The sequence below is a fragment of the Episyrphus balteatus genome, chromosome 1 (assembly GCF_945859705.1).
Source record: "Episyrphus balteatus chromosome 1, idEpiBalt1.1, whole genome shotgun sequence".
Lineage (NCBI taxonomy): Eukaryota > Metazoa > Arthropoda > Insecta > Diptera > Syrphidae > Episyrphus > Episyrphus balteatus.
Genome location: NC_079134.1, coordinates 47209168 through 47224809, shown reverse-complemented (window position 1 = coordinate 47224809; position 15642 = coordinate 47209168). Strand labels below are relative to the sequence as shown.

The following is a 15642-nucleotide window of genomic DNA, read 5'->3' as shown; positions in this document are numbered from 1 at the left end:
GTGTGTGAGCGCACGCACGAAATTAAAACTTGTCGCGCAACTTAAATTTATCAATGAAATTAAAATTTAAATGGATACTTGGCGGAAAAAACCGCCACCGCTACCGCACCGAACCTAATGCCTACCTATATTCGCCAACCGCGATTTTACGTATACAAGTTTATTTATTGGCAAATACTATATGTCTGCAGCAGGTAATGGTGGTGTTTAACCATATATTCTTAGCAGTAGAAAAAATATAGACGGATGGAACCATGGAGGTGGCTATAAGCTAGGCAAAGACAGGCTATATGCCAAGTAGCCCAGCGTCAACACACTAGCCTCCTATAACCATAGCCAACAAAACAATCAAGAAAGTTGGCACTGCCATAACAGACCCGCATGCTGGAATTCGATTGCTTTTCTTTTCAATAAGCCATCAGGCATTGAGCCATCAGCAGAAGCCACCGTTTAGGCTCATAACATAACCCCTCGGATTTGTTGTTACCACTCAATCCATCCATCCATCCAATCCACCATCGCAAAAAAAAACGTTTCTTCTTCTTTGTGTTGGCTCGGTCTTCGGTCTTTGGTCTTCTTAGAGGTTGTCTTGTCTTGTCGTTGTCGGCTAACTGGTATCGGAGCACGATTTAAGTGGCTTGAATTCAGTTTTTCTTATAGCGTTGTATTGTACGGACGTTTGACGGGCGAAAAACAAAAGTGAAATTATTCCCAAAAGGATATGAGTGCAAGTTTAGTTCTTCTTCTTGTTGTTGTTGGTGTTTGTTGTGTTTAATGTGGCGGTACTGCTGTATCTTGTGAAATTTTTTTTTCCAAATAAAAAAATTTACAAAGCAAACACACTTTAATATTAACAAAAGAAACAGAAGCTAAGTGAATCACAAAATATTATCAGTGTTATTATTTGAAAGAAAATAATAAAATAAAAAAAAAATAAGGAACTAGTTGTCAACTTTGTGGATTTCCATCTAACCGGAAGTGTATGGTAAATTTCTAATGTGAATTGTCTCTTTCTTTGGAAAAAAACTCTTGAAATGTGATTTATTCGAAAAGCATAAAATTGAGAGTAAAACCTTTAGGACTGGTTATTGTCAAGATCCTTCAAGTTCAATTTACTTGCACCTTTTTATGTATATGGGATGAATGTATGTGCAAGATTTAGTAGTTGTATTGCCGGCATATAGGCACGTTTTTTAAGTGCATTTCGTGAGAAACTTGATTGTTTCATTTGATACAGATTAACTTACATGTTTTATTTTATTTTAAATATAAAAGTTAGAGACTGGAAATAATTTAATAAACGCTAAATACTGTGTTATAAAGTTTTTGAACATAACGTGTCTGTTTCGAAAAAGAAAAGTTTCAAATCCATGAACGAAATACTGAAATGAAATTTCTTGTTGGATTTTCATCATCCAAGGTGAATTGCGTAATTTGTATCAGAATTATGACCATTTAAACAAGATTTTGATTGTATCAATCAGTCCTTGATGATTAATGGCTGAGATAAGCTCAAACTACTTATCTTATTTGTGATGATGGTCTTCATTTGTTTCTGTAATAATTACATCTATTAAAAATGTCAATCATGAAATGAACGTAGATTTTTAGCTTCTTTCTTACAACGAATATTACTTTCACCGTCCACCCGTATAAGAAAACATTAGATTTTATGTTTATCTACAGAGTTGATTCACTTTATTTTGAGTAGAATCATCAATTTGCTGTTTTCACGTTTCTGATATTTTACAATTAGAAGAATTTGAAAATGAATTTTTTGATAATACTGTTTTTTATTTTGTCCGCGGCTTCTGTGAGCATTATTTCAACCAAATTCCCGTTTAATATATTTTCCAACTGCTTATAGAAAGTTAATTTTAAAAAATTCATAGCATAATAGTAATTTGTAAGTTTTTTCGGATTTATAGCGATTTAATTTAATTTTAAACCACATGAATGTATTAAAATTTCCCAAAGTTTGAAATGATTTCAATTGACATTCAGCATTATAAAATAATTTGAAATAATGTTTAATATGGCCAGGGGGCTGTTTCTCGACAAGCTACATCAACTACATCAGTTGATGGTTTTCATTTCAAAAATGAAATGAAAACCAATAGTAAAGCTCCATTAAATATTGGTAAATATTGTTTGTGGTCGGAATAATTCAAAAATACTAAAATTTTATGCTGAGGCCCGATGTGACGGAGATATTGAAGTTTAAAGTCGTTGATGTAGCTGATGTAGTTGATGTAGCTCGTCGAGAAATAGGCCCCAGATTGCATAAGCCCAAATTTTCTAGCTGTGTCAACCATCTTTTCTTGCATATGCGGTTTGAAATAAAGCCAATATAAAAAGAACACGTATACGCCACAGTGCATATGTGGGCAACGTGCAAATAATTTGATTAAGAACTTTAGATTCACTCAATAATTCAACAAAACAATAAAAAATATGTGTGCAGTTCACACGTGGTAAAAGTGAAACCTTAAAAAATCATTTTTCTTGAAAAAAAAAATTAAAATCGAAAAAATTTAACTTTCTTCCGTCACCTTTAAGTCCATTTTTTTTTGTATATGACAACATATAATAAATTTTAAATCATATGAAAGGTTGTTTAAGCTTAAAAAAATTTCTTCAATCATGACTGTCCGACATCTCTAAGAAGAGCTAGAATTTTTTTAAGCCAATCAATTTTCATCCAAAAAAGCAAAAAAATCAATCTTTTTTCTCTTCTTACACCATTGAATCCATTTTTTTAAAATACAACCTATAATAAATTTTATATCATCTGAAATTTTATTATTTCACCTTTCAATCATATTTCTACGATACCTACAAAAAAAGTAAGACTTTTTTAAAGCCGTGGTTACGATAATTCCTACACTGACTAGGGGCTGGCCATCTCTCCACAGGTGTTTTTCAAGTTAAGATTGTGTAACTTTTAGAGCACGTAGCGTTATGTGTGATATATCAAATGAAAGGTAATATTATCAACATGCGTATTAAAGTTGAATCAAATTTGTAAATACTCTAGATCAAAAGATATAACGTGTTTAGAAAATAATATCTTTTCACCGTTATCTCAGGATTTTTAATAAATAAATGTACAATTATAGTTTATTCTATTACCTATCTTCAGTATAAATTTCGTTTATCTATTAAAACAAAAAAGTTATAATCAATTGATTTTTCCTGTCGCTTTTTCGTTTCATTGTGTTTCAAATCACTACGATACTAAAGAAGTTTTCACTTCAAAAACTTACAAAAATATAAATTTACTATGTAAATTCTGCTTAGTTTTTAAAATTTTACAAAGCCAAAATATAAATACATACATACAAACCTAATACAAAATAAAACTTTTACAAATAGAAACAATATAAATAGAATTTGTTATTATATTTTTGGTTATATGTATGTACTTAGTAACCAAAAAGTTCTTTTCAGGGATTTATTTGCTATAGAATACATAATCATGTAAAATGGTTGTAACGCTTTACAACATTCATATCGGATTTTTTTTCTCGGCGGCACTTTTTTTATATAACTTAACACTGGCAAACAGTTAGAAAAAGTATATAAAATGATATTTACATATATACAAATAATTTAAAATATTTATGCTATTTATGCTATTCATATTTGAGATAATTTTAATTTGTTTTAAGAATCTCAACATAGACAAAATTCTTTTGTTCTTATACTTCTTTAAGTTTTTTATGTTTTTTTATAACAGCATTTTTTATCACTTTTATATTGGGATTTTTTTGTATGCAATATTTTGGAAAACAAATTCGTATATGTAGTTAATAAAGAAAATACTTTAAATAAAGTAAATGCTATTGCATTTAAATGTTATAAAATTAAAAGGTTAGTTTTAATTAATCTATTATTTATCCAAAATTAAAATTTATAATATAATTTTAGATTATAAGAACTGTCCCAATATAAATTTTGAACACATTTAGTTTTTATACAAAAAGAGCCTTAGTGCAGGACAAATATTTGTTCAATGAAACATTTTTTTCGTTATTTGACTTTTTTTGAGAAAAAAATAAAAATGCAGTTCCATTTCATTGAATATTACGTGCGCAAAGTTTAATCAAAATCGCTGAAGTTATTTTCTAGAAATTTGAAATAATTTAAAAATGTAGGCATTATAGGCTATAGGAAGAGTTTGAGATTCGAAAAAAAACACAACTCGATATGAATGCGAAAAAAGTGGCTCCCTGTCTTGTGTGTGTCTGTCAGTGTGTCTGGATGTAATCTTGAACTACAGCTTAAATTACCGAAGCGATTTTCTTCGAACTTGGTAGTTATGAAAATTGCTAGAAGCGTAATTGAAATTTCATTTTTAGGACCAAAGTCCGAAGTTAACGATAGCTGCCATATAACCAAAATGAAAAAAAAAAACTGAATTTTCTGAAAAACCACTTCAACGATTTTGATAAAAAATTTCGGTTTAATGTGTTAACAAATATTTTTTGAGCCGTTGTCAAAGGAACATGTAACAGAATCGTTTTCTTCATTTCTGAATTACTCGTAAGTGCACAATCGCTTTCAAAGAAAAAATGTGTGCAAAAGTGTTTTATTGAAAATTGAAAAACAACTTTTGGATTTTGTAAAATATCTCAAAATTTTTGTTTAAAGATTAATTTTTTGTATCTCCAGAGACTATTATTTCTAATAAGAAAACATTTTCTGCTCTAATTTTCAACAATTTTTAATAATGAAGCTTCAATACACCTTTTGTTTTTGTATGAAATAGTTTACAAAAAACAGTGAGTCTAAAAATTAAGAAAAAAGAAATCTTATCCACTCATACGGATTTAAACAAGCTTAAACATAAAGGCGTTAATCTAACTGAAATGTGTAGGTGGCTAAAGAAAGTGATTACCTATATTAATTAAAACAATGTCAATCCCATATCAATCACAAGAAATTGATATTTAAATTGTATTGTCTGTCCGCCTTCTGCAAAAACTTGTTGCCAATACTCGTACATACAATTGAAAATTATTAATTTCACTTATGCCAATTAAATGTCAATGTCTATCAAAAAACAACAATTAATAATGAAAGCATTAACATTTATTACCACTATCGCACCTCAACACAGGAATTAATTTGTATTTGGTATGAATGAAAAAATACTTATGTACATACTTTATGTCGAAAAACCTTTAGCTAAACTTGAATACATAAATTACTCATTAACATGACTAATTACAACATTGAACGTGCAAAGAAACAAGTATTGACTGCTTCTATATTGATTTACAAGTGTAAATTTGAGGTAAAAAAAAAGCTGCCTGTTGTATCTAGATAAATCTGCAATCTTAACGGTTAAATTAATTTTCTTCCAAGGTTTACGAAGGATTCAAAGTCTTTTACTTAATATATTAGTAACTTGTAGGGAATTCTGTCTTTTGCATAGTAGACAAAATTATCATTTCGGTATCTCACTTCTTAATTCGTTCTTAAATTAATCTTAAATTGGTATGCAAATAATGACTTCTTTACTTAATCTTTATTTTTTCTTTATTAGAAATCCTTTCTTAATTTCTTCCTTCTACCTGAGCGCTCAGTTGCGCCTTTTATCTACTTTAAAGGAGCTTAAAATGTTCTTTAAGAAGAATGTCAGAAGAAGTTTAGAGCGTCAAAGCGTTTTGTCCTACTTGTACAAAGTTCAAGTTGTTTAGTTTACAAATAAAACTTAAACAAATCAAAAATTTTAACCACGTTCTTTTTAGTCTAATCTTACGAGTTTTTACTTCTCAATTACAGATTGTTACATCCAAATGATACCCAATCAGTACAAGATACTCCTGCTGTGGTTACGATTCTTAACAATCGTAATCAGCGGAGTTAAAGGAGATGATCATGTCGATAATTTCCCACCTGAAGGTAAGATTAATATCGAACAAAAAAAAAAGTTTCCTAACTAAAACGTAATCTATTTTAAGGCTTCGAAGGAAGACTTATGAATCCAAAGTTAGATCGTAACGGATGGAAACCATTAGGTCAAGGTGATCCTTTGAAAAACGATCCAACATTCGATTACAGTCCACCAGCCCTGGAAAGAGTTCGTTATTGGGCTGAAAATAATAAAACCAAAGACGATTCTGGCAGCAAAAGAAACAAATCTGACATACTACTCCTTGGAGTTCCGTCAAAACGAGAAAACATGAAGAAAGAACAAAAGTATACATCAATCCGTAGAAGCTACTATGGAGGAGGAGGAGGAGGAGGAAATCTTCCAACTCGACTTATGCCACCACCAATGCAAACTCTTCAGCCCCAAAGAATGAAAACTACTACAACTGAAATGCATCACTACCAAACTCAATATCCATCTACAAAAAGTTACTTTTCTTCCTCTGGCTCAGGGTCTGGTTCGGGTCCAGGCGGAAGTTATCGCACCAAATCCCCTTATGATACAAAATACGCAGAATCAAATAACTATGTGAGTTTTACACGACCCGATACAAAGTATTCAAATATTCGAATAGGTCCGAATGATTTTATCGGAATGCAATCTCCCCGAAAACCTTGGGTTCATGAACTTCTTCAAAAGGAACTCATCAAACCAAAGCCAAGTCCGGCCAAACCAATTCAAACAACTTCGATGAAAAGTGTTTTTGAAACACATAGGCCGGAAGTTTTCATAACAACCACATCAACACCAGTTTATAACCCACCAACAACCATGCCATTTGTGCCCACAACAACTACCAGTCAGAAGCCGGTATATCCTTCTTACATGGCACCGGCTGCTTACGACACTTTCTATCCAACTATTGCACCAATTGACATTACAACCGAAGAACCTCCCCCGGTCAAACAGACCATGAATGGACATTTTGAAGTTTCAATGTATCAAATTATTGAAGGTCATTCTAAGGTCAAGACATACGGTCAAAGTGACAATGACACATCGACTCATGAGCCTAAAATTGTTCCAATCACTCCTCGTCAAGAATCTGTTGTGCGTCATGTCACTTCTTCCGATGATTTGCGCTTTACACATCAGGTAAAACATCTTCACACGAAAAAGAGTACCACGACAACAACAACCACTTCGACAACTACCACCACAACTGCCAAACCCTATACAATGAACATGCCTAAGGATGAAGTATCTACCAGACCTCCATCAGCTCCAGCTCAACAAAAAGCTCCAATGCAAGGTTTGCTAAGTCTGCTCGATTCTTCACTAGGAAACTTTTTCATCGATGAACCAACTGGAGATGAAATGGGAACCCTATTTTCAGGACCAGCCTTAGACGATACTGAGCCGACAATTTTTGTCACAACAACAACTTCATATCCACCAACTGCTATTGAATTAGGTTCTCCACGAAGTTCTCGACAAATTTTTGACTATGATCAATTGCCAGAATCTCGACTTAAAGATTTAAATGGAGAGGAAATTGATGATGAAAGTGACATAGTGCCCAAAAATTGGCTAAGATCATCGGTTAGTGAAGTTAAGGCAGAAGAGGGTGAACAAAAATTAGAAACAGATTAAGAGAGCAAAGAATTATTACAAATATTTTAACAACTAAAAGACTTCTTTTTATTATATTTTATGCTCTAAACCAAATCTATTTTCATAAACTTTAAAGTTTGTGGGGCACTTCATTTTTTTTTTCTCATTTATATTATTAAAAATTAATATTGAAGAGTACAAGAACAAATTAATGAAACAAAAATGAAGTATGACATGAACTTACATAAATAATATTTATTTTATTTTTTAAGTCTAAGAATTTTTTCATAGAAGAGTTGGTGCTAAAATATTTTATATCTCTAAAATATTTTATATCTTTGCTATCAAAATAAATTTTTTTTAACTTAAATAACGTTTGCTTTAACGAAATTAGTCATTTTAATGCTTGACAACATTCTTTAAAATATTTTGTGTAACAATTGCTTTTAATTCGTAAACTTTCTCAAGTTCAAAAAGTGAGTTTTTCAAATAATAATGAAAGTTGCCGTTAAATAACTTGCTATTTTTAAAGTAAATTTTTTTTTAAATTTTTCAGTATATTTTGTAATAAGTAAAATGAAAATTTCATTAATCGTCAGTTTAAAATCTTTTGCCGCACATTATTAAAAAAAAACAGCAGATATGTCAATTTTTTTGAAATTTATTTATTAAAATTAGAAAAAGTTATAAGTTTTTTTCATGTGACATTTTATTTGTAAATAGAATTAAATTAGTTTTTTAAGATTTATTTATTGATTAATTTATTTATTTTTTAAAATTAAGTCATATTAAACTGATATACAAATAATGTGTGTGTATTTAATTTTTTTTTTTAATATTTTTACTTTAATTTTTTTTTTGCGAAAGCATCATGGTAGGTACACGGAGAAAAAGACCACTTAAAAAAAGCGGTTTGTGCACTATGACTTCAGTCTTAAATTAAGTGGACAAATCCTTTTTTATTTCTTGAATGTGCAGATCTTAATTCAAGCGGAAAATCATTTTATTTGTATGTGGAAAATTTTTAATTAAAAGAAACTTGCAGCCACAACAGCTGAACCATTAGGCGAGTGCTTCTCCTCTGTGCCACGTGATTCTATTTTATATTGTTGGAAGGTGACTTTCAAAATGTGTCTTTTTGGGGCAAAATTCCAAACCGCATTAACTCAAAACTACGCATCTAAAACTTATAAAACATACATTTTTGTCCTCTGCTACTTAATCCCCTTCTCATTGCATATATGTATTTTTGTTTGTATAGATAAAACAAAAAAAATATCTCAGAATCTCATCCGTACAGTTTTGTATTTAAGCCTTTAATAATTTTTTACAGCAGAGCCAATTTTGAAAATTTTCTAAATTTTATAACTTAAAGGGTTACTGTGGCGTATGCGGAACATATTTGAAGTTATACGATTTATTCGACTAGAAATCTTATTGCTAAAATATTGTCATTAATTCATAAATGTAACTTCAAAAACTCAACTGAAGATGCCATCTTGAAGATTTGTGATGAAATATTATAGTTCGTTGAATGAATCTGAAATTTAAGTTATTTAATAGTTCAATATGTTTTTTTGTTTTTTTTGCTATCAGTTCTACGCTACATCCGTTTTTGCCAGTTCATTTTTATTATTTTTCCACTTAATTAAAAATTTAATTTGGAATTATTTTAAATTTTAAACATTACTTTTATTTGTAAAAATCAAATAACAGTTAAAGCCATAGCAGTGCAAATTTTATATCAATTGTCAAACTTAACGGTCACTATGGGGTATGAGCAATATTTTTGAAGTTATACGAGTTTAAATGTTACCTACTTATCTTGCCGAGTAGAATTTTTCACCATTCATATTGAAAGATTTTTTATTTGCAGGAATAATCATCTGTGCGTTCTTTTATGTGAATTGTAATAAGTGCCTTCTTTATTGCCCCAATGTTCTGAAGTAGTGCGTTCCTTTATTTTTTTTAGCGTTTACATAAGCTAGTTTTAGGCGTTTTTTCTTTTTTAGCCCCGAGCGGGGAACAGAGCCGCCCTGAGCGAGCGGAGCCGAGTAAGAAAATTACACATAAACCAGGTTAAAACTACCAAATTAAACGCACGTTTTTCTCTACCGAAACGACAAGGTAACTGGACTATAAAAAATATGTCCCAAACTATAAATAAAAATCATTTATTCATTTATTCAATTTATACTTAATATTTTAGTTTTATAAAATCTTATATCGGCCGACAGCACTGTTCCAAGTTTTTTTTTTTTTTTTAATTAAAGCCACTCTCTTTAAAAAGATCACTTAAGAAAAATGATTAGTTTGAATAAGAGAATCATTCTCTTTACATTGTCAACCAAACAAGAATTGAATTAGTGACGAATGGCGATAAGAACAACACGGAGACGGACACGGAGTGACATTGATAATAAACATGGTTGCCACTTACATTTTACTAACTAAACCAACAACCATTCAATTGTAGGGTTTTCTCTACTTTTTTCTCAACCAGGAACTTTTTATTTAACATTGAAAATAGCGACTCGCTGGCGAGTGATTTTTTTTAAATATATAGTTGGTAGTACTACATTATATTTTTTGATTTTATTTATTTTATATTTTTTGATATTTGAAAAGGGATAATTTAAATTTGACTTTAATAATATTTGGAATCAAGAAGAGTCACACCCGAAACAGCAAAAAACGAATTCTTTTGATAATTTTTCATTGTTCTAGGTAGAAAAAGAATTACCTACTGAAAATCAAAATTCAGATATAAATTGGGAAAGACAGAAGATAGCTATCAAATAGTCTGTAATTTATGTCACGCCTGTAATACAACTCTATTCTATATTGGAAAGTTTTCAAGTTTATATTCAAATAATTTACACTTGTTACTTTTAAAAAATACCAAGCGTTCATTATATTTTCCTAGTTAGATTATAAGCAAAAAGTGTCACACCCGAAACTCTAAAAACATCCAAAGCAAGATAAAACTACGTGTATTTTAGTTCATCATAGAAATCTTATAGGCAAACAATGTTTTCTTTGATTGGCAACCATGATCATGAGTCAAATCAAATACGGACAAACAAAAATCTCCAGAGTCTTCATCTAGACCTGATCTGCTTATGCTTTGCTAACTGAATACTGACTACTTCTGCACTGCCTATTCCCTGTGAGTGCCTGCAGTTGACTCTCTCGTGTCAACCTGTTCAGTAGCATACTAGCGCGTAAAAGTCAAAGATCCGAATTTCCAGACCCGAAAAGCGCGTGTCGCGTTTATAGAGTAAACGTAGATATCAAATATATTCAACTGATCAAAGTGAGTGAGATCTTCTTCTTAAGAGTGAAACAACTGTTGCCTCTTATAAACAAATAAAATAGTGCATAATTGAGAATTATTAAATTTTTGCATTTTTTCCATTTTGGGTCTTTTAAAAATCTATTTAGGGAGAGGTAAGCTCAAATTATTTTACAGTCAGCGTTGTTTAACAAAAAAAAAAATCAGTCATCCGTTCTTATCAAATTGTGATATTGTGATTTGTGAACCTAAAAATCAACTTTTCACCCTCCCCCCCACTCTTCTTCAATTGAATCTTGAATATATGTACTTTATTTATATGTGAGCCAAGTGTAGTGAAAAGAACCAGAGCTGAACATAAAATGCATGACAACAATAACAAAAAAAAAAAAATTGATTTCACTTATCTTTTCCATGAACCGGAATACCGGCAAGTTTTACCAAAATTTGTTTAATCACAAAATTTTTGATTACCCATCTTGTTTGTTATTTAAAAATAACTAAATACATATCGTGTGGTTTGATTGGGTGGTTTTGTAAAGAGAATTTGTTTTTAAATTTAATTCATTCATGGAACAACAAATTAAGGCATTTTATTTGTAGGCATGCAGTGTTTGAACTTTCACTTTTCTTTTTGGGAAGATCGAAAAAAAAAAATTTTTTTTGTTTGTTTTCAATTAGTTCAAATGATCAACTGGTGTTCGTTTTATTAAAAGCACACACTTTGATTTTAAGAGCAAGTGCTATTGCATAACATATTAGGTATTTTCTTAATATCTATTGAAATCGAAGTTCTCTCTTAGAAATAATTATATGTCTACGTTAGGTAGTTTTTATTCATTATTCCTATTTCCTACCTTCTATTATAATTGCTATATTTTTAATAAACATTTATTGTTTATAATAAATTTAAGTGGTTAAATGTGATTATGAAAATGACTAAGCTCTCTGTCTTAAACAATTTTGTTGCAAGTTAACAGCAGTTTACATTTCCATTGACCAAGGCAATATTGTTTGTTTGTTTTTATAAATATTTTTAGCCGGTGTAGGTCAGATCATTCAGTTCAAGTTCAATGACATTTAATGGCCTCAATAAAAATTTTCAAAAAAAAAAACAATGATTAAGCATTATGGAGTATTCAAACAAAATTAAAATAGGTATAGGTACATATGTATTTTTAAGAGATTTTTATACGAGGGGTAGTAGTTCGATTTCAAAAATGGTATTTCTTGATGTGATATTTTCTTCACATATTAAAAAATACGCATTTATATAAACAATTTTGTTTTATTAGTTCTAGTAGAGTAACTAAAGCTCAAAAAATGACAATATTAGGGAACCCAGCCGAACAGCTCTGATTTTGATGATCTTTTTTTCAAACGTCGGTAATTAAAAATACTTTAAAGTCTATAGATTAAAATTTGCCGCTGTTGCCGTTTCGATTTTTTAAATTTAATTGAAGATTCTTGTGAACAATACAAAATTTTCCAAAAATTTTGATTAAATTTCATAAATTTATTAAAGCCAAAAGATTGTCTAGGCAATTAAAGGAAAACAATTATATGGAAACGAAGGACAATCTTCCATCGTTTAGGCGATAACTGCAAATTTCTCACAAATTGACTTCAAACACAAAAAAAAATATTTGAACACAACGACAACACCTACAATGTTTAAATATAGGTACATTTTTTAACAAGCTAGAAGGTTATTTATATTTGTAAAATTAAAATTAAGTAAATTCAGGAAAGGGTTTTTGAAAAAATTAAACTCAGATTTTTGAAGAAAAAAAAAATTATTGAAAAAATTTTAACATGATCTTTTAAAACTTTTTCGCAACATAAAATGCATTTATTTTTCAAATTCTTTAGGCCACATTTATTATTATTTGAAATTATAAAAAAAATGTCAATATGTATTAAAATTTATGAAAAAAATTAAAGCGTATTTCATTTTCGAAGAACTTTTTTAATAGAAGTTTTGAAAAAAAAAATTAACTAATTTTTTTTTTAAGTTCAATATTTAAATATAAAGTTATTTTTTCTTCATTCAATGAGCTTTTGGCTTTTTTAAAATTTTTAACTACCGACGTTTGTTAAAAAAAAGATCATCAAAATCAGAGCTGTTCGGCCGGGTTCCCTAATAATTTGCTTTAGTTACAGTATTGTAAAAAAGAAAATTCCATATGGTAGGTATTCTCAGCTAAGGGTAATTTAAAATATTTAAAATGGGAAAGACATGGTAATGAGAGGCGGGAAAAAGTAAATCTACCAATTTTTTAAGTAAATGGGTTAGCAAAGACTTAAATAGATGTTTAAAAAATATTTTTTTTTAAATTTTGAAAAAAAAAAAAAAATAAAAGAACAAAGTTTGTACATATCCAATTTGTAGTAAACCATATTTAAAAAGAAAATCAATGTCCCGTTATTGAAACTTTATTTTCAAACCAAAAAAAAAATAAATAATTTTTTTTATTTACATTTAGGGCCAATTTTTCAATAGTCAGTTAAACAGTCATTTAGTACTTATTCCTAAGGATAGAGAAGAAATCAGTTTTTCAACAAGCAGATATAGCTTATTCCTTAAAATAAAACTATCTGCTTCTTTCAGAGACGAATAAAAATTATTCTAAGGAATAAACTCAACAAAAATATTGTGTCAGTTGTCAAAGCTGTTTTGAAAGAATTTTGAAAAAAATACAGTGGAACACAAGAAAACAAAAACAATCATGAATAAAAATGACGTTTAATTTTAAATATTTTTGAATTTGACAATTTTTTTTTGTTATTCTGTAGAATAAATTATTCTTGATTGAAAAATTCAATATTTTTATCTGATTGTTTATGAGCCTAATACCTTTATTCGTCGAACAGTTAACTGATCTTTTATTAGAAGATTGAAAAATTGGCTCTTATTTTTTAAAATTTTATTTAAAGGTTAAAAAACGTTCTTCTAATTGGTAATGGTTTTCAAAAAAAAAAAAACTTTTTTCACAGATAGCTAGTCAAATTTTTCTTTCAAATTGTTGAAGTTTTCGAAATAATTTTATAAACATTATCTTTTAACAAATTCAAGAAATTCCGTCCACTCGTTTAGCAAGTGGAAAAACTAAATATTCTGAAAGACTAACTTAAGGACTCAGAATTTGGTTGGTTATTTGAGCTTCGAATAAATGCAATTTTTGTAAATTTCTAAAAACCTCTACTTTAAACTAGTATATTTATCTTCCCTTGACTATAATAGATTTTTGGTTTTCCCCTGATAACGTCTTATAAATCGATGAACACTGGCTGCATACACATAAGAGTGCGACTCATACTCATCATCCCATTAGCAGTGTGGTACCTATATTAGTTCAGTCAATGGGTAAAAATCCGAAAAAAGTTGTGACGTCAGCTAATTTTGGATGCAGTATTAAAGATGGGTTTATCCTAAGTATAAATCTCAGTTTGCGTATTGATTGGTCTTGTGGGGCGTCCGCCATTTTGAAAAAACGCATTAGTCTCAACATCTCGAGAACGACTGGTCGACAGAAAATTTGCAAGGAATTTTTAGATTGGAAATATAATTTATCTTTCTTTCTTAAGTACATCATTTTTCTCTAGGAGATTTTTAAATCTATAATTGTTTGGTTATTTCCATGCATTTTTATTACAAAATCTCAAGTTTTCGATATTTCCTATATGCTTCTTAAAGCTGTTGTGAGATTGTATTATTCACATAAGAGTGTTGCCATTGAATAATTACAAATAGAATTGACACCTCTAGATTACCTAGCTACTTATGCGCCAACGGCAGCGGAAGATAGATGAACTACATTATAGAGCGTCTCAACTAATCATATTTTTAAACTCATTAATCTATTTATACGTTTTTTTTTTAAATCTATTTAATACACAAACCTCATCGGGTGATACTAACGCCAAAGGCATAAATAGCGGCCGTTTTGCAGCGTGTCTACGTGTATTTTTGTAACTATTCAATGGTGTTACATGTATGTAATTCATACATAACATATGGAACTGTTTCAAATTAGTATTTCGCAGGGGCGTACACTCCCTTGGGGCAAGCGGGGCATTGCCCCGGGGCCCCCGACCGACCCCAGAGCCCCCACTGGAGACAATGCAGAGAAGGAAACTGTTAGCATAAATTGAGTTACGAAGTAACCAGGGAGACAAATTATGTCATTCAGTGTAATGTATAATGCATTAGTAGCCACACAATATATGTATATTGATTTTAAAAAAAACTTTACCCCAGGGGCCCTAAAAAAAAAAAAACTACTTATTTAAAAGAAAAATTATAATTTTATCTTAGGGCCCTAAAAAATATTACTTGAAAAATCTTTGCCACCACAAATAATACAAAAATATTATTTGAGGATCCTCAAAAGTGGTTCAAAACAATCAAATGGAAAATTAAATATAAATTCAGGGGGCCCAACATAAATACATCAGGGCCCAAAATAAAAACATTATGTTATTGGTGGCATTCCCAATATTACTTCAGAACAGAGGCCCAATACCTATTAATTCTTGGCTCCAAGAAAATTATATTATATTTTAGGGGCCTCTAAGCACTTAATTTTGAGGCTCTAAAAATAAAGAAAAATATGTCTGATGATGGAAAATAAAATATGTTTTTATTACTTCAGAACAGAGGCCCCAAGAACTATCAATCCTAAGCTAAAAAAAATTTATTTTAGGGGTAAATATTTAATTTTGGGGGCCCCTAGTACAAGTGCTTACTACTTTAATGAGATGCATTTTAAGTAAGTATAGAAAAGTGCATTACGAACATATTAAAACATTAAAATAAACCTAAAAATAAATAAGCCATACAAAAAAAAAA

General features: G+C 29.8%; 2 protein-coding genes across 5 annotated transcripts in view; both read left to right on the top strand.

The window, feature by feature from the left end:
* The first annotated feature begins 678 nt into the window (after positions 1-678).
* On the top strand, positions 679-7721 carry LOC129905646 (mucin-2). The gene is made up of 3 exons (XM_055981176.1): positions 679-985; positions 5791-5910; positions 5970-7721. The coding sequence occupies exons 2-3, from the start codon at positions 5805-5807 to the stop codon at positions 7532-7534; spliced, it is 1671 nt and encodes a 556-aa protein (XP_055837151.1). The 5' UTR covers positions 679-985; positions 5791-5804; the 3' UTR covers positions 7535-7721.
* A 2939-nt stretch (positions 7722-10660) lies between these two features.
* The window catches only part of LOC129918116 (diacylglycerol O-acyltransferase 1), a 29092-nt gene continuing 24110 nt past the window's right edge, over positions 10661-15642 (top strand). For 2 of the 4 annotated variants that reach the window (XM_055998476.1, XM_055998468.1), the window contains exon 1: positions 10661-10811. The gene's annotated coding sequence lies outside the window, so the exon portion shown is untranslated. The other 2 variants (XM_055998495.1, XM_055998485.1) reach the window with 1 other exon arrangement.

What these genes read in the sequence shown, in the direction of transcription:
- LOC129905646 (XM_055981176.1), top strand. Translation starts at nt 5,805, where the DNA reads ATGATACCCAATCAGTACAAGATACTCCTGCTGTGGTTACGATTCTTA. An exon ending in CGATAATTTCCCACCTGAAG is followed by an intron (nt 5,911 to 5,969) that starts GTAAGATTAATA and finishes ATCTATTTTAAG; the next exon opens with GCTTCGAAGGAAGACTTATG.